The 16110-nt window shown below is 33.9% G+C and overlaps 2 protein-coding genes across 2 annotated transcripts; one reads left to right on the top strand and one right to left on the bottom strand.

Moving 5' to 3' along the window:
- Positions 1–5277: 5277 nt before the first annotated feature.
- LOC18601375 (Leucine-rich repeat protein kinase family protein) lies at positions 5278–7837 on the bottom strand. The gene has a single exon (XM_018120214.2). The coding sequence runs from the start codon at positions 7464–7466 to the stop codon at positions 5646–5648; it is 1821 nt and encodes a 606-aa protein (XP_017975703.1). The 5' UTR covers positions 7467–7837; the 3' UTR covers positions 5278–5645.
- A 3038-nt stretch (positions 7838–10875) lies between these two features.
- On the top strand, positions 10876–14369 carry LOC18601376 (uncharacterized). The gene is made up of 4 exons (XM_018118732.2): positions 10876–10999; positions 11103–11279; positions 12096–13721; positions 14098–14369. Exons 1-4 carry the CDS (start codon positions 10985–10987, stop codon positions 14128–14130), a joined length of 1851 nt encoding a protein of 616 aa, XP_017974221.1. The 5' UTR covers positions 10876–10984; the 3' UTR covers positions 14131–14369.
- Positions 14370–16110: the final 1741 nt, after the last annotated feature.

The following is a 16110-nucleotide window of genomic DNA, read 5'->3' as shown; positions in this document are numbered from 1 at the left end:
GTTGCCCACTTCTCAAAACATTTCCTCCTTGAATTGTGCATTAAAATTTGGCAAGTAGCTAGTTGATCATTCATCATATACATATTTTTCCGAACTTAAAGACAAGAAAATTTACTCAGGCCAATTAAAACCAAATACAATATGTATGGAGACCCACACCCAATTTGTGAAATATGGTATTGTTCCTTTTGACTCAAAAGGGTTTTACGATTTTATCTACAAAAACCAATCCACAGGTATGAGATTAGAGAGTATTAGAAAATATCCCAAGGAAAGTGATACTAGGATTCGAGGCAGAGGTAGATGACATGACCTATATATATAGAGTTAAGGAATTATACCTAATTAACACAAATAATGACAGGGAGACAAGTCTCAAAAGTTCCAATTACTTGTGTTGATCATGGCCTTAATTAGCCCCAGCAGCATAGATTTATCATATCCATATTTGATCACTAGAAAAGAAAAAATGCAAGATTCTATAATGTCCTTGAAGTGTTTCAACTCTTTTTGATGGGACTAAGAGCGTTTCATTTTGCAAAAGCAAAATACTATTACTATGTGATTATTTAATGGTATCTCTCCAAAGCAAGAAGCAATCTGTGGTGACTGCTTTTCTTGCTCTCACTTTTTTGTTTTTTCACCCTCTTTCCTTTAGCTTGCTTCTTTTTTCTGGTTTGATTTTGAATGGTTCGAGAAGCAAAGACTTGGTCCAAAGTAACTGAGATTCAAATTAAGGGAACTTTCTGTTGCATGAGATGGGAGACAGATTCCTTTCTCGTGCAGTTTTCTTTAATCTTTTGATCGAAAGATGGGAAATATTATGCACTCTTTATTTGATGTAACAAAATGACTGCCGCATGGTTCACCAAAAACTTAAACCACTGCCACACCCTACCCTTTGCAACAGGGAAGACAGTAGCCACTAATAACTTTGGCAGTGAAGATTAATAATATATTAAAGTTATAGAAGAATAACCAGTTGTGGTTGTGGTTATTCCTTGACACATGGAAGATCCACTGGTCTTCTAGAGCTTGAACAAGTTGATTATGTAGTCCTCCTCGTTATGATTTTCCAGAGTATGTTGGCTGTTGGCAAGTGTTTCCTTCCAATGCATACTTGCCTTAGTACTGTACTCGCGTTTTTGCTACCTCATACTATAGGACGTTTGAACAGTCATGTCTGTGAATCGAGTCATATGAAAAGTTTGCTTGTGCTTTAAAATCTGCTACTTATGTCATGAAATTCTATTTACCTGAGGAAACATGATTTGATAGTCATTAGAAAATTCACAAAATTAATTATAATCTTGCTGTAAGCACTTGGTGAGTTCAAGTAAACTAGGTTTGAAAAACTTAGAGAAAATTATAAGAAATAACCTTCTTTATAAGCTTAATTTAAAAATATCATTTTTTTATAATTTTAATTATTTTTAATCAAATTTTGACATGAGTTGAGAACAATACCCTTTAAACAATTTCAGATAAGTTAAAATTATTTCAGTTTTCTCTATTTCGCCATCTAGACAAAAATTTTAAAATTAAATCTCGATTTTTCTCTCTAGTCAAATACTGTCTATCTTATCATCCAAAGATGACATCAAGTTCTTTCTTATTTTGTTTTATTTTTTAGATGGTTTAGCGATTTTGCTCTTCTATGGTGATTGCAAGTAGCATGATGAATTTGGTAATTGTATGCTTTCTGGTGATGACTTGCTACGAAACGTGTGCTGTAATTAAGATGTTTGTGTTGATGAGTTAGATTAGATTGGTTAAGATGATGGGCTCAGGGAAAAGAAATAACTAAAGTATATTTGATTGGTTTTATGATGGTTCACAATTTTGTTGTGTCTGGGATTGGGATGATTGTTAAGCATGTTTGTTGGGGATTTTGATTTTTTCTTATGAAATTTTTAATTGAAATTGTTCAAAGAATATTTTGTAAAGAGAATATATTTTATTTTTGCATAAGGGGAGTGAGCAAGGCCCTCCTTATAGGGATTTATTTTGTCTTGCTTAGCAAAAAAAAAAAAGTATGTGTTTTAGGTTCTTGAGTTTATTAATTTATTCATAGAACCCAAAAGTTAAGGAGTTGAAATTGATTAAACTGGTTTTTAAGTATTGCAAGATTGATTTTTAGGCATTACGTGACTTAATCACTGCGTGATTGGTTTTTAAACATTACGTGATTGGTTTTAGGCATTACGTGACTGGTTTTTAAGGCTTGCGTGATTGATTTTTAAGTAATGCCTAAGTCACACAATGCCTAACTAACTACTCACGTAATGCCTTGCTAACAAGTCACACAATGACTTATCAAAAACTAGTCACGTAAAACCTTATCAAAAACTAGTCACGCAATGTCCAGAGTCAGTCATGCAATGTCCAAAGTCAATCACGCAATGCTTAAAAACTAGTCACGTAATTCTCAAAAATCACCAAAACTATTGAATTTCATTTAACAAAATCAACAACTTCAAACGATACACCATATTCTATTTAATAACATAATTAACGAATATGCCTACCAGACAAAAAATACTCAAAATGTTCAAAAATTTTTCTTTATATATCAAAAATCACTCCAAAATATTTAAAAATACTCAAAACGCTTACAGGTTTTCTTCGTGTATCAAAAACTACTTTAAAATGCATATAATGCTTAAACGTTTTTCTTTCTAGTAAGGAATACTCCAGAGATAAATAGTCTGGTAAGGAAAGCTCAAAGAATATGAGTCGGTTTGAGGAGTAGATTTAAACATACTTGACCCGTTAATAGGTTTCGGATTGAAGCGTAGAGCCAAATAAATTGGTTGATTTCATTAAGGGTAATTTTGTTTAAATTTTAATTCTTTTAATTAAAAACAGTTAAAATAATAAAAAAGTCTATTATTAGAAACACTTTATGTATGAGGCCCATTTAAAAAAAGAACTCAAAAACTTATGGGCTGTTTTGCAATGAAAGAATTATGAACCTCTCATTTTTAAAAATTTGGTCATTAAATGGTTTGGTAATGGGTGAAACATTGTAAAAAGTATGGTGGAGTACAAAAATCTGAAGTGTTCAATCTTAAAATCTCTTATCCACCCAAATTTAGATGTTTCAGTATTGGGTGCTAGTTGTCACGTAGATTAAAAGTATAGTTTGGCATCTTGAGACCATTGTGATCACTATTTTTAGGTTGCTTTACAGTGAGTTGAATCTCACGTTTTGCATTTTAATGGTTCAATCTACATATATATGTTTCTCCTACATTTTAGTTTAATTAAAGTAAAAGTGCACATTCCAATTGTTTTTCATGTTGCTTCATAGCTCAACAAGGAAGTAATGCTTTTGTTGGTTCCTATTGAAACTATATGGAGTGGGCAACAATCCGATTTGACCATCAATTGTGATAGAAGAATTCTTCATTAAGTTGTGACAGAATTATTATCAAATACGGTATTAATGTCGGAAAAATTTTTTCACAACTTTTCCATCACAAATGGGACAGTTTCTGATAGTGAAATTAGTTCACTCATGTTAAGGCTAATTACTGAGATTAATTGGTTCAGTCATGTTGTGACAGTATTATCCATAGATTGTGCTTGGTTAGAAAATACACAGGCATTGGGGTGAATGAAGGAATTTTATCTTGTAATCTGTGATTTTGATCAATATATATGTTCTTTGAAAAGCTTATGCTTTCTCGGGCCTTCCTTTATACTTTACCAGAGAAAGGCCTGCTCAACTTAAAATAAAAGAAAGTTCGAAAATGTAAAATAATCCAAAAATAACGAAGATTTAAACTCTAAAAAACATAAATTTAAAAAGTCTAAAATTAGTCTGAACTTTCCCATCAACTTGAATTTAATCCAAATCAAGCCGCCATGTGTCAATAATTAGACTATACAAGTGTCAATCAATTAATTCATTTAAAAATAACTTTTAATATATGTAGATGCAAGTGTAAGCATAGATAGTTGTATGTCCAATGACAACATCTGATTAGCAGAGTTAAATTGCCAAGGCCAATGTCTGCTCTGATACAGAAATTTTTCGAAAGCCTTGAGTTTGGACACATGAACCCATTTTAAAATCAGAGTTAAATCAGCTTCTGTCTCTACAAAGCAAGGAGGGATCAAGAAAAGGTTCATCACCAAAAAAAAAAAAGAAAAAAAGACGAATCCTCTTTCATCTTTAAGGCAGAAAGGATGAACTCTGATTTAGAATCTGTGCTGAGTAACTTAACCCAAGGGACAGTGTTAACAACTTGAAAGCAATTAAGCAGTTATAAGGTGCCTCAACCCCTGCCCCTCCTTCCAGCCACGCAGCCCCCTTTGCCATTTTCTGGTTCGTTTAAAAGAACGATTAAGTCCTTCCAACATGAGAAAGGAGATAATAGGTATTCTGACATTCAGCAAAGGTTGCCTCAGGCCTCAGCAAGTCTCCCCAGGATACATCCTTACACACAAAAAACAGAAGGAAAGTCCAAAACCACCACCACCACACATAAACATCAAAAAGAAAAAAAGGCTTAGTGTTCTCAACTTATCCAGAATCAATCAAACCAGTGATTAGTATTCAAAAGAAAAATACTGTACATATTGCCCTTATGCTGGTATGCTGCTTTATAGTATAATGGGGTGCATATTTTGACCAATTTGCAACTTAGTTGCAAGGATTTTCCAGCAGCAAAAGCATTTGGGGCACAAATATAATCAACTTGTTGCTTTGCCAACAGTGCTGTACAAACAAATGGATGCCAAGCACTTGTTGTTAGGAGAGCATGTGATTCAGTGCACTCCTGTTGTCATCAGCCAATTTCGCTATGGATAAAAACAATATATGTCATTCCTGGCATTCAAACTATTGTGATGATGTATTATATCAGCAACAGCTATAGCACTGGACAAAGGATATCTACTCACATCACTGCCACCAGTGCTGCAATACTCGCTAGTTAGATCACAAGGAAAAAAAGGTTTAGTTTTTCTCTTGTTATTCAAGTTTGGTTAACATAATTAGGCCCTGCATTACATGTTCATGCCTCTAAGTACTAGATTGATCCATGGCTGCTCACTGCTTGGGCATGTAAAGCCATCAACAAACAATAGCATAACCACTTGCAGTCAACCACACTGGTATCATACAAGTCCATCACTCTACTAACAGAAAATGATTAACCGTATAAAACTTTTCACACTGCTTCTGTAATACAGCAGCATTAAGGCCTTTTTCCTTTCCTCCTATCATGAAAGATATTGATACGCAAAACAAAATTAAAGAATTTTGGGTGCCAAAAGCAGATGATGATTTCTTTGATACTATAGATATCAAATTGTTTTACAAGCTGCATTGAGCATCTTCCATATATAATCTCTAGACTACAAACAGAACATACACGACTACTATGATCAGGATTCAGTATCAATTTCATTGCAAAACAAAGAGGAAAGAACTAGATTTCTTGAAGATTCAAAAGCCTACAGTATAACAAGTTTATTGTATTATACAGCTATTTATAACAAAATACAAAAAGGCAACTGAAATGGAGATTGGCGTCATATATATCAAAAGCCTTTGAGAATTTAGCACAAGAGATGTAGGAATTTTGTAAGCAAGCACTGCCATTTTGCATACATCTCCCAATTTTACTCTAAAGCTACATTGATTCATTATCTTGCTTGCTGAATATCAGAGGGAAATCATCGAACTGTTCTGAGAAACCAAGTTCCTCAGCCATGCTTTTCAATGACTGGTAAACCTGGTACATGGACCATCTGTCCTTTGGCCGAGCAACCACACAATTACATGCAATTTTGAGGAACTGCAAAATTTCCTCATCATGCCCCTTTCCACGGAGAGAATTGTCGATGGCATCCTTGATTCTGCCAGAGCTAGAGAGATGATTTACCCAATCCACCAAATTACCCTTAAATCCTTCTTCACCTGCATTAATTTCTAAGGGTTTTTGCCTAGTTACCAATTCCAGAAGAACTACACCAAATCCATACACATCCCCTTTAAGTGTAGTGACCATAGTGCTTGAGTACTCTGGAGCTATATAACCAAATTCCCCTAAGTCTCCATTCTCAAAACTAGTCTCATTAACATCTGAGGAAGTCATGAGCCCTGCCAATCCAAAATCCATTATCCTAGCATCAAAGTCCTCGTCAACAAAAATCACATTGGAGCAGATGTTCTGCTGCAGGAATGGAGGCTGGCACCCATGGTGCAGCCAAGCAAGACCCCTAGCGGCACCCAAACCAATCCTAAATCTTGTTGGCCAATCTATGGCAGCAACACTTCCATGTAACAAGGAATACAGAGTCCCATTGGACATATGCTTATAAACCAGTAGCTTCTCCTCCTCCACAATACAAAATCCCAAAAGGGGTGCCAAATTTGGATGCCTAAGCTGGCCTAATCTATTCATCTCCCAACGAAACTGCTTCTCACCAAGCTTACAAGTTGTAAGCCTCTTGATTGCAAGGGCTGATCCATCAGGAAGCACTGCCTTGTACGTGGTTCCCGTCCTAGTTGAAATTATGATGTTCTCTGCATTGAAATTGTTTGTTGCTGCCATCAAATCAGCCAATTTAACTTTCACAAGTGGCTTCTGAAACAATGAAACTTGAGTCAACTTATAAGCCCTCAACCTCTCAGCCCAACCACTGTCATCACCCCTTCCAAAATACCCTTTCTTCCTCCTCCTCATCGATCTCAAATGGTACCACCACCAAACCCCAAATCCCAACAACATTGAAGCCGCAGCACCAAAAACCCCAGCTGCAATTATAATTGCTAAGTTCTTCTTACTCAAACCCCCACACTTTCCAAGATTACCCCCACAAAGACCACTATTCCCAGCAAAATCAGCCTTATCATGATTCTCAAAAGATGAAGGAATGGCACCGGTCAGATCATTATTTGCTACAGAAAACTTCTTCAGCCTACCTAAAGCGGATAATTGATTTGGAATTGACCCTGAAAGCCTATTATTTGACAGTGTCAAATAATTCAAATAAGCACACTTTGATAATTCAGGTGGGATGGAACCTGACAGATCATTGCTAGACAGATCAAGGGTTACTAAATAAGGTAGCCAAGTACATATTTGTGGAGGGATCGTACCAGAAAGCTTGTTAGCTGACAGATCCAAAGTCTGCAAACTCTGACAGTACTCTAAAGATTCAGGTAACTGTCCTGACAGTTTCATGTCACGAAGTTGAAGACTTAGCAGGCGATTTTCACGTTCGTTCCAACATGTAACTCCAACAAACTTGCATATGAAACCAACTGAATTGTTGTTGAAAGTCCACGAGCTTAACTTACGATCTGGGTCTTTTAGAGAATTCTTGACACCTTCCAGGCACTTCATATCATCTTCAGTTACAGCTGACAGAACAAATCCTGGCAAAAATATCCATGCTAAAACAAAGCTGAACAAGATCTTTAACCTGCTGGAAAAAGATCCCTTCATAGCTTATGATCAAAAATAAATAAAGAGAAAAAAAAGAAGAACCAGAGTTTTATTTGTGACTTAGATCACAAAAATAACACTGGAGTTCATCAGATAAATTTTTTCCTCTTCCTCTTTTGTGGATGCGCTACAATGACTTGGGAGCGAGCAGATTTGCGCGTAAAATGCGTTGAATGGTCAAAAGAGGAAGAGCCTGTGAAGGGTCATTGACTTGGAGATGTCTCTGAGAAATTACCAAACAATTGCTTAACAGTTGACAGTATGATTGATTCGATTATTTTCAGTAATACTCATATTTGTGTTAGTATTTCCATTTTCCTTCTTCTCCTTGTGAGTGCTTTTTGTCAAAGAATTTTTTGTTTTTCTTATTGTGGAAGTGATTGTGCTTGTTTGACTAGAAGATTATTTATTTAAGAGGGTTAATTAAGAATTTGTTGACCAAGAAACTACAGTCATGATCCACTAAAGATGATCTTAGTTGAATACTGCACCCAAATAATAATATTCCTTACTTGTTCCTTTTAATTTGATTCAAGATAATAAATTTTTATGTCAAGGATTTAATCCTACTAAAAAACTTTTTTTTTTCCTCTTTAATTTAGGAACATCAATTTTAAATTTCATCTGAGGAATTTAATTCAATATATTGAGAGACAGCAACATTCCATAGAGATTCTTATAAGTAATAAATATTTTGGATAAATAGTTGAAATAGGTGTAAGTATTTATCCCAAGGAATTGTTGTTTGCACACAACCAATCAAATTATTGGGATTTGGATGTGCTCAAATTTGGTTTGCTGCCATTCGTCAGATTCTAGTTATTATCTTTTAAGAAATGAAAATGGGAGGTATTGGTTCTTTTATTGTGACCACTGGGCCATTGTCCACCAGCATGTGGAATGGACTCTTTTGCCACAGTCCAAGAAAAGAAAATTCCTCCCCTTTTCCCAAAAGTTGAATATCTTAAATGGAATCACAGAATTCAACTACATACACCAATTGGGGTTGGTTTTATTATATTATTATAATAATATAAAATTAAATGATTGAGATTAGTAAATCTAACATAATTTATTTATTGTTAATGTAATGTGTTTCATCCTTAGTGATTGACTACACAATGGATGGATTTGCAACATCCCAACATTCGTTCCACTCTACAATTTGGCATGTCAATGAAACTTTAAAGTCCAAAAAGAAAAAAACAATTACTAAAAAGGCTTTAAAGTCCAACAGACAATAGTCTTTGGATTTAAATTCACATTTTGAATGATTAAAAACATGGATATATAGACTATTTCCATAAATTTGAGCTATAATCTCATCATATTATATACGTAATTAATCTGATCTTAAAATTTTAAATTCATTTGTTATTTGAATCGAGACATATCCTTGTAATCCATCTGTCAACATTTTAAACTTTAAATCGATATATTTAAATTCCATTAATATCAATTAAACAGAATCTTACTAAACCTTCTAAGATTAATTTGTTCAATAATGAGAGTTGTATATGAGATAAAAGACTATACTGTTTATGTATTGTTGAGCAAAAGTTGATGCTAATGGAAAGACCTAAGGTTGGTGTGGTCAAAAGACCTTTTAACCTGTTTTTTCTATCCACCTACTTGGTATTCTAATTAGTTGATAACATCAATCTCCAAGGAAGCTTAGCCAGATCATCACTTGTCTCCTGTCGCAAAATGTATTTATCTGCTAAACAAATAATTAACCTACCAATTGACACAAAACTGCTCCCTGTAGGCCTTTGTTTTCAAATTTTTTTTAGTATTAAATTACGTGATAGGGATCAAACACTATTAAATTGCAATGAAAAAGGGAAATATCTTAATTGTTAGGAATAAATTAACAAGCTTTTTCTATTGTCTATAATTGCCATTTTAAATTTCTTAAATATATATTCTTTATCCGTCTATCCGTGTTCAAAATAATTATAAATTTCATTTACACCTTTGATGATTTTAAAATTTTTCCCATGATACCTCATGCTTTCTTTTTTCTTAATTAGCATCTCTTTTGTTTTTTTCTCACAGGCGTTGCAAATATCTTCTGTTTACTAGAAGGGTCATATTATTAATTTTGTTTTGTAAAATTATTAAAATATTTTTAACTTAAAATTAATCTATTTATTCGTATTTAAATGTATTTATGTAATTTTATAAGACAAAATTAACAATTTAACTCTTTTTGAGAATCGAAATTATCCGGTGTTAATTGACTAAAATGATATCCATAAGATGCTAATTGAAAAAAAAATCATAAGATATCATGTAAAAAAAATTAAATTAACTTGATGGATTGAAAATAACTATCAAGTTTTACATTTTTAAACATCATATTTAAGAATGGAATTTTCAGATATTTTTACGTTGTGTTATATTAAGTGTCTATATATCTAATCTTGGACCGCAAACATGTAGCTAAACTGTTAGAGTAACCCTTTTTAGAAATTCCAATGCAGATAATGAATTTAAATAAAAGTTATTAAAAAAAAATTAATCAAACTCAAGTCAGGTTTATAATGTAAGTTATATTTGGTGCATGTTTCTTGAATTGGAGGAAATTATTATTCTCATGGCAATGCAATCAAATTTTGCCGGCAAACCAAAAATAGAAATAAATAAAATTTAATGGAATTAACTATTTAAATATACCCATTGAAATCCAAATTCATCAAAATAACAACAACTATGTTTGCATTTTTTAGAAAAGCATGAATTAATCTAGATTTAATTGAATTTTAATTGATATAATTGAAGATGAACTCGAACATTTTTTAGATTGATGGTACGTGGATTATTTCTTATTCAAAGAGTTTAGTTCAAATTTTTTTTTTCTCGTCAAAGTACAACTATTTCTTTTGAAAAATTAATAATTAATTGTCAAAATAAGAAACAAGAAAGTTGGCAATGACTAATTCAAAGGGATTTGGATTCCATAATGAGCTTAGTTCCACGATGAGATCGGCCCGATACTGGATGGACCCGGCCCAAACCTATAGACACTTTGCTTCCAAAATTTGATAAATACTGGTCTCTTCCCGCCGCCAAAAATGATGAAAATCCAACCGCCAAAACTTAAAGATCATCTTCTTTGGGAAATCTTAACCCTCCATCTGGCAGAGTGGGCCCTCCGCACTCACCCAAAAGCCAAAACCAAATTTCAAAATTTAAGAAACCGATTAAATCATTGCACGACCGCGCGAAGATTTAGATTCCCCAGTGGAACGTCACCGTTTCCAGTGTTTCCGCAGAGATGTCGTTTTCAAAAATTCAAAAGTGGGGCCAAGTCGGAAACGCCAAACTGATTGTTACTCTTTGGCAGAGTTGTTTTTCCTTTTCGTAATTCAATTTCAAAGTCCAGGGCAATCACGTCCTTTCCATTCCCTTTCAGTTAACCTCCTCTTTTAGCTACTTTCTCTACTAAAAGACCGCCCATTCCCCGCAGGGTGTGATCTTTGAGAAGTGAGAATATCCTCAACTCCCAAATCACCATGGAAGATTCGGATGTACGTTACGAAACAACCTTTGCATTGCATTCCTTTTCTTCATTATTATTGTAAGTGTTTGATTTTTGAAAATTTGATTTTTCTTTTGGTTTGTTTGGCGTAGAAAACTGTGGCGTTGAAGGTGGCGTATGCGGAGATGATACTGAACACGGCAAAGGAAGCAGCGGCGAGAGTGATGGTATCGGAGAAAAGAGCGGCGTTGTTTCAGCACGAACTGAATTGTTCCAAGGAGGAGTCGCTTCGTTTGCTTCTTCGCTTGAAACAGATGATCGACGCCAAGGTCCATTCCATTTTTTTTCCTTTTGAATTCTCTCTCTCTCTCTCTCTTAAATTACTAAAGCATATTTAAACATCATTTTGAGATTTGATTTTTAGATTGAATATAATTTTTATTTGATTTCTTGTTTGGATTTATGGATTTTTTAAAAAAAATTAAATTGTCTAGATTGTGAATTTTTTGTTTGAAAAAAGAAGGAAACTAATTTGAAAATGCTGGTAAATGACTATTTGTATGTGACCGAAATGAAACCGATTGAGGTGAGCCTTGTAGTTGTAGAGTATTTTGGCAAATGTGGTGAATTTTAGAGATCAAGTTTTTGAATATTTATTTTCTATTGACTCTTAGTAAAATAGTAAAATTTAAATTTCTGTTTTGTTATTTATGAAGCACTGTTTAGTTTTCTCTATTAATTAGCTGAATTTGATTTTTCTGACCAAAATCTGAATTGCCTGTTCGATTTTTGTAATAATGTACTTCACTGATTGGATGGACTTGTTGAATTCACTATCTAATTTTTTATTGATTGGATGCTTTCTTGACAAGCCTTCGGCTCCTCAGTAAGTTACAGATTTTTGAGGATTTATCGGTATAAGGTTAAGCAATCTGGTTTCAAGAGGTGGTCAACAATTGATAAAGTCATACTGTTAAATGTCAAATTGATTGAAAACTGATGCAATGCATATCTTTTGTTATCACAGAAACTAGAGTTCTTGTTTCTATTGGTAGTACACCCTAGTTCTTGTTTCTATTGATAGTACACCCTAGTTTAAAGTGGGCAAAATATAGAGCACCTCACAAATGCTCGCTTCTTTACAGACAACTGAAGCCGAGATAACATCCTCCAATCAGAAGAGAAAGATTGATGAGCTTGAAGCACAGCTCCATGAAGCAGAGGATATCATAATAGATCTTAGAGTGGAATTAAATTGTCTAAGGCAGAAGCTGGGGAGAGCAAAGAACACTCGAGTGCAGCCTTTAAGTGGACAAATTACTAGTGAGGATGCATCTTCTTTAAAAAATCCAACACCTGAGCCCAATGTTCAATCTCCTTTAAGTTCTGGATATGTGACTGTCACGGATTCTGACATGGGGAACAAAATATTGAATCAAGCATATACTGACGATAGATGCTGCAATGAAGCAAGCCAAAGAGATCAATCCAATGTTTCTCATGTTGAGAATTATTATCCTCGTAACTCTGACTTGGCCACCATACTTATGACAAGCAAGAAGCCAGAGCTAAGCAGAAATGGTTGTACACAGAGAATATGTGCTCTCGAAAGAAACTTGCTGGATGATAAGTTTACTCCTGGAGGTGTGGATGGTCAGCATTCCCTCTTGAGGAAAGAGTTTATCATGGAATCAAGTGCTGGAGATAAAAGAGAGTGTTTGCAATCCTTTATTAAAACAAAGAACGTGAAGACAATGGTCTTTTCTGGAGAAGAAAGAAAGAACTCTGTCAAAGTTCGCACATTAAGGAGGAGGAGAAAGACTCTGTTTCGTAGAATCAAAGCAGTGTCACGCCGATTCCGTCCTGGTCAGCACATGAAACCTTGTCAATCATCTTCTGTTCTTTCCTATTGCAGAACATATACAATCAATGGAGATTTTAAACCTTATGAAGGTTCTCGCACTGTATCCTCTATCAGGGTTGATAATACGGATAGATCAGAAAATTCTAGGGAATTAGAAGAAGAGTTGAAGCATAACAGCAGCTATTGTGAAGATATTGTGGCCACCTATAATGGAAAAGCGAAAAGTAGCAATGATATTGCTACTTCATTCCAGTCTCTTCCTGATCAGCTCATTGAGCCATGTCAGTCGTCAACAGTTCTTAGCTGCTCTCAGACTTTGAGTTCAGTCTGCTGTAATCTGAAATCAAATGAAGATCAATTGAAAAAAGCTGAAACTGAGACCAAGATAAAACCATTGGCCTGTTTGGAACCTGGGTTAACACTTATTAAATGTAATTCGGATCCCTTATCAGGATCAAAAAATTTCACTGTAAGTGTCAGGGCACTTAATAAATCTAGATTTTTCCCAAGAGCTGCAGACAATGACATCAAATTGGCAGATGAGTCTGTGTTGGTCAGGCAAGAAGGCAACTCTGGGGAGATTTCAACTCTTTCACCTTCAGAAATGAGCACCAATAAGGTCAATGTTTCCTTCAAGCATTCCGACTTGAAAGATGCCAAAGCATCAAATGTAACTTATGAATCTTCAACTAAGGTGGAGAACATCAACGATAGACTTCTTAAATACACCTTCCAGAGGAAGCGCAAGAAGGAATCCCTCAGTGACCTGGATGAAAAGACTTCTATTGGGAGCTGTTTGAAGAGGAGGGCTGAGGAGAAAGAAAATAGTTTACAAGAAACTGCTAAGTCTAACTTGCTCAATGAATCTTCTAGAGGCAATCATCGACTGGCTCAGGTTCCTCATCAGGTTGGTTTCCCTTTTTTCCATGCGACTAATTTTATTCTGTGTCTTCTAAATCAAGATATCTTGCTATGATTTCACATCAGTGTGAATGGCTTCAAGACTTGTGCCAAGGATTTTCAAATGCATTGATAGGTGTAAGACTGAGTGCCAGGTTTTGGGATTGATGATTTCTTTAATAATCTGATTGTGTACCATTCTTGTTGAATGTGAGAATAGACAAAGGAAGAGGCAATTATTTTTGTGACTTGAGCTTGTAGAACCAATGAGATCCACCTTGTAACATGTCTATTGTAATTGTAGTGGTTCTATGATGTTTTGGTTTGCACTTTGCACTCTTGAAGTTACAATCTGATGAGTGTGGTTGTCTTGTTTTGTGCAGCTTATTTCTGTGTCCAGCAAACCATGGTGTTAATGGAGGTGAATTTTGCATTAATTAACCAAAAGAAATGCTTGAAAGATGAAATGAGGGCCATGGTTGGCTTGGTGGGTGATTCTTGAGGAATGCTTTTCCAATGAAAAGGAGTAAATTGCTACGTTTTATTGAAATAGAGAAATCGATTTAGTAATCTTCACCATTTATACAACTCTTTTTTCTCATTGTTACATTTTTATTACATATATCCATTGCTGTAGAACCTAACTTCTCTGGCATCCTCGTCCATTTTTTATCTGAAAAATATTTCAATAGATTTTGTAACTGCCCAATGGCTCTAATTTGGAAGTTGCGGAACAGTGGCCTGTTCCTTCCCATGCATACTCGATTTGAGCAATTGTTTCCCGCAGATCAGCCAAGACTGGAGCTCATGGTAAGCATACTAAAAGGATTTCTCTATGTTTATATGTCGCTTTTAAATTTGAAGTGATGTGAATTTCAACAAATTTCTCTCAGTTCCCAGGGAGTAACTGCCATACCTTTCAACTGCTCATATATCTTTAACCCAGCACTCAGCAACTATACGTCAAGGTTGTTGTACATCGTTTGCATTCATTCTCAACTACCCGCGCACCATCACCACTAGACTTAACAATTCGTGTTTTCGTATCTTAAACGTGTTAGACACGTTTAGATACGAAATACGTTAAGGCTAAACACGAACATGACACATTTAATATTCGTGTCTTAAATTTAAAATATGTATACGTATACGTTTAATACACATGTAACATGACATATACGATTAACATATTTTATACGTTTATTAAACGTGTCAATATACGACACGATACGAATAATAATACGTTTAACACGAATAATACATTTAACACAATTAACATGATTAATACGATTAACATGTTTAATACGATTAAATAAAAATATTTATAATTAAATATAATTTTATTATTTAAATTTAAAATTTATAATTATAAAAATAATTATAACAAAAAAATAATAATAATAACATCAAATATAATAAAATTTAATATAAATAATATATATAAAATTTATTATCATATATAAGGTTAAAATACACATTAAATAATTATTAAAAATTATTTATATAAGGTTAAAATAGTCTTTAACTATTAATGTTTAATAGGTTAATAAACGTGTCATGTATAAACGTTTAAACATGAAATAACACGATTAAGTAAACATGTTTAAATGTGTTTGTCGTGTCTGACATGTTAAAATACGAAAATTTTCGTGTCTTAACTTATCAGACACGATTAGATACGAAACACGTTAAGAGTAAACTCAAAACTTATTTAATCCGTGTTTTCTTGCGTCGTATTAACGTATCGTGTCTAAAATTACCAGATCTAATCACCACGGGTTGCCCATTGCACCACCTTCTTAGGCCTGTCACTCAACTAACGTTTGATACTAATTTTTGAGCCCAGGCCCAGCACAGAATACCAGACGAGCTCATCCAAAGTATTTAATATTCTAATATAATCATTTTTTCTATTTTGAAGTGTTTAATATTTAATTAAATATTTTTCAATTCTTATTATTTAGTAATATATTTAGTTAATTTATTAATTAAATTATTTTTTTAAAATATATACATGAATATATTTTTATATATAAATTATATTCACTTACTATGAACAGTATCCAAAATGAAATCATTGTTTTTAAAAACAATTAAACTAAAAAAGTTCTTCCTTCTAACAATTTTTAAAATTTTATTTTCGTTTTTGGAAAAAAAAAAAAAAAACCATGTTACCAAACATGGTTTTTGTTGCCCAAATCTTAGTAGTGTTTTGAAACTTTTATTATCATGACGTGAACGCGTGATGAAAGAACTTGTGTTTTGTTGAATAAATTTTTTCATTTTCTTGCCTTTATCTTTAACAAGCTAAGCCTCGTACCGAATACACGAAACTATCATAATGTAGTCACATTTGAGTGACTGCCGGGAGCTGAACTCTCCATCTTGAATCTGCG

This window comes from Theobroma cacao, chromosome 4, assembly GCF_053813885.1.
Source record: "Theobroma cacao isolate CCN51 chromosome 4, ASM5381388v1, whole genome shotgun sequence".
Taxonomy (NCBI): Eukaryota; Viridiplantae; Streptophyta; class Magnoliopsida; order Malvales; family Malvaceae; genus Theobroma; species Theobroma cacao.
The sequence above is the reverse complement of the archived record's forward strand: the minus strand, read 5'-3'. Positions and strand labels throughout refer to the sequence as shown.

Bases quoted from the DNA above. Each gene is read 5' to 3' on its own strand.
- LOC18601375 (XM_018120214.2), bottom strand. From the start codon at position 7,466: ATGAAGGGATCTTTTTCCAGCAGGTTAAAGATCTTGTTCAGCTTTGTT.
- LOC18601376 (XM_018118732.2), top strand. The intron at 11,280-12,095 runs GTCCATTCCATT...GCTTCTTTACAG, and splicing joins AACAGATGATCGACGCCAAG to ACAACTGAAGCCGAGATAAC. The intron at 13,722-14,097 runs GTTGGTTTCCCT...TGTTTTGTGCAG, and splicing joins TGGCTCAGGTTCCTCATCAG to CTTATTTCTGTGTCCAGCAA.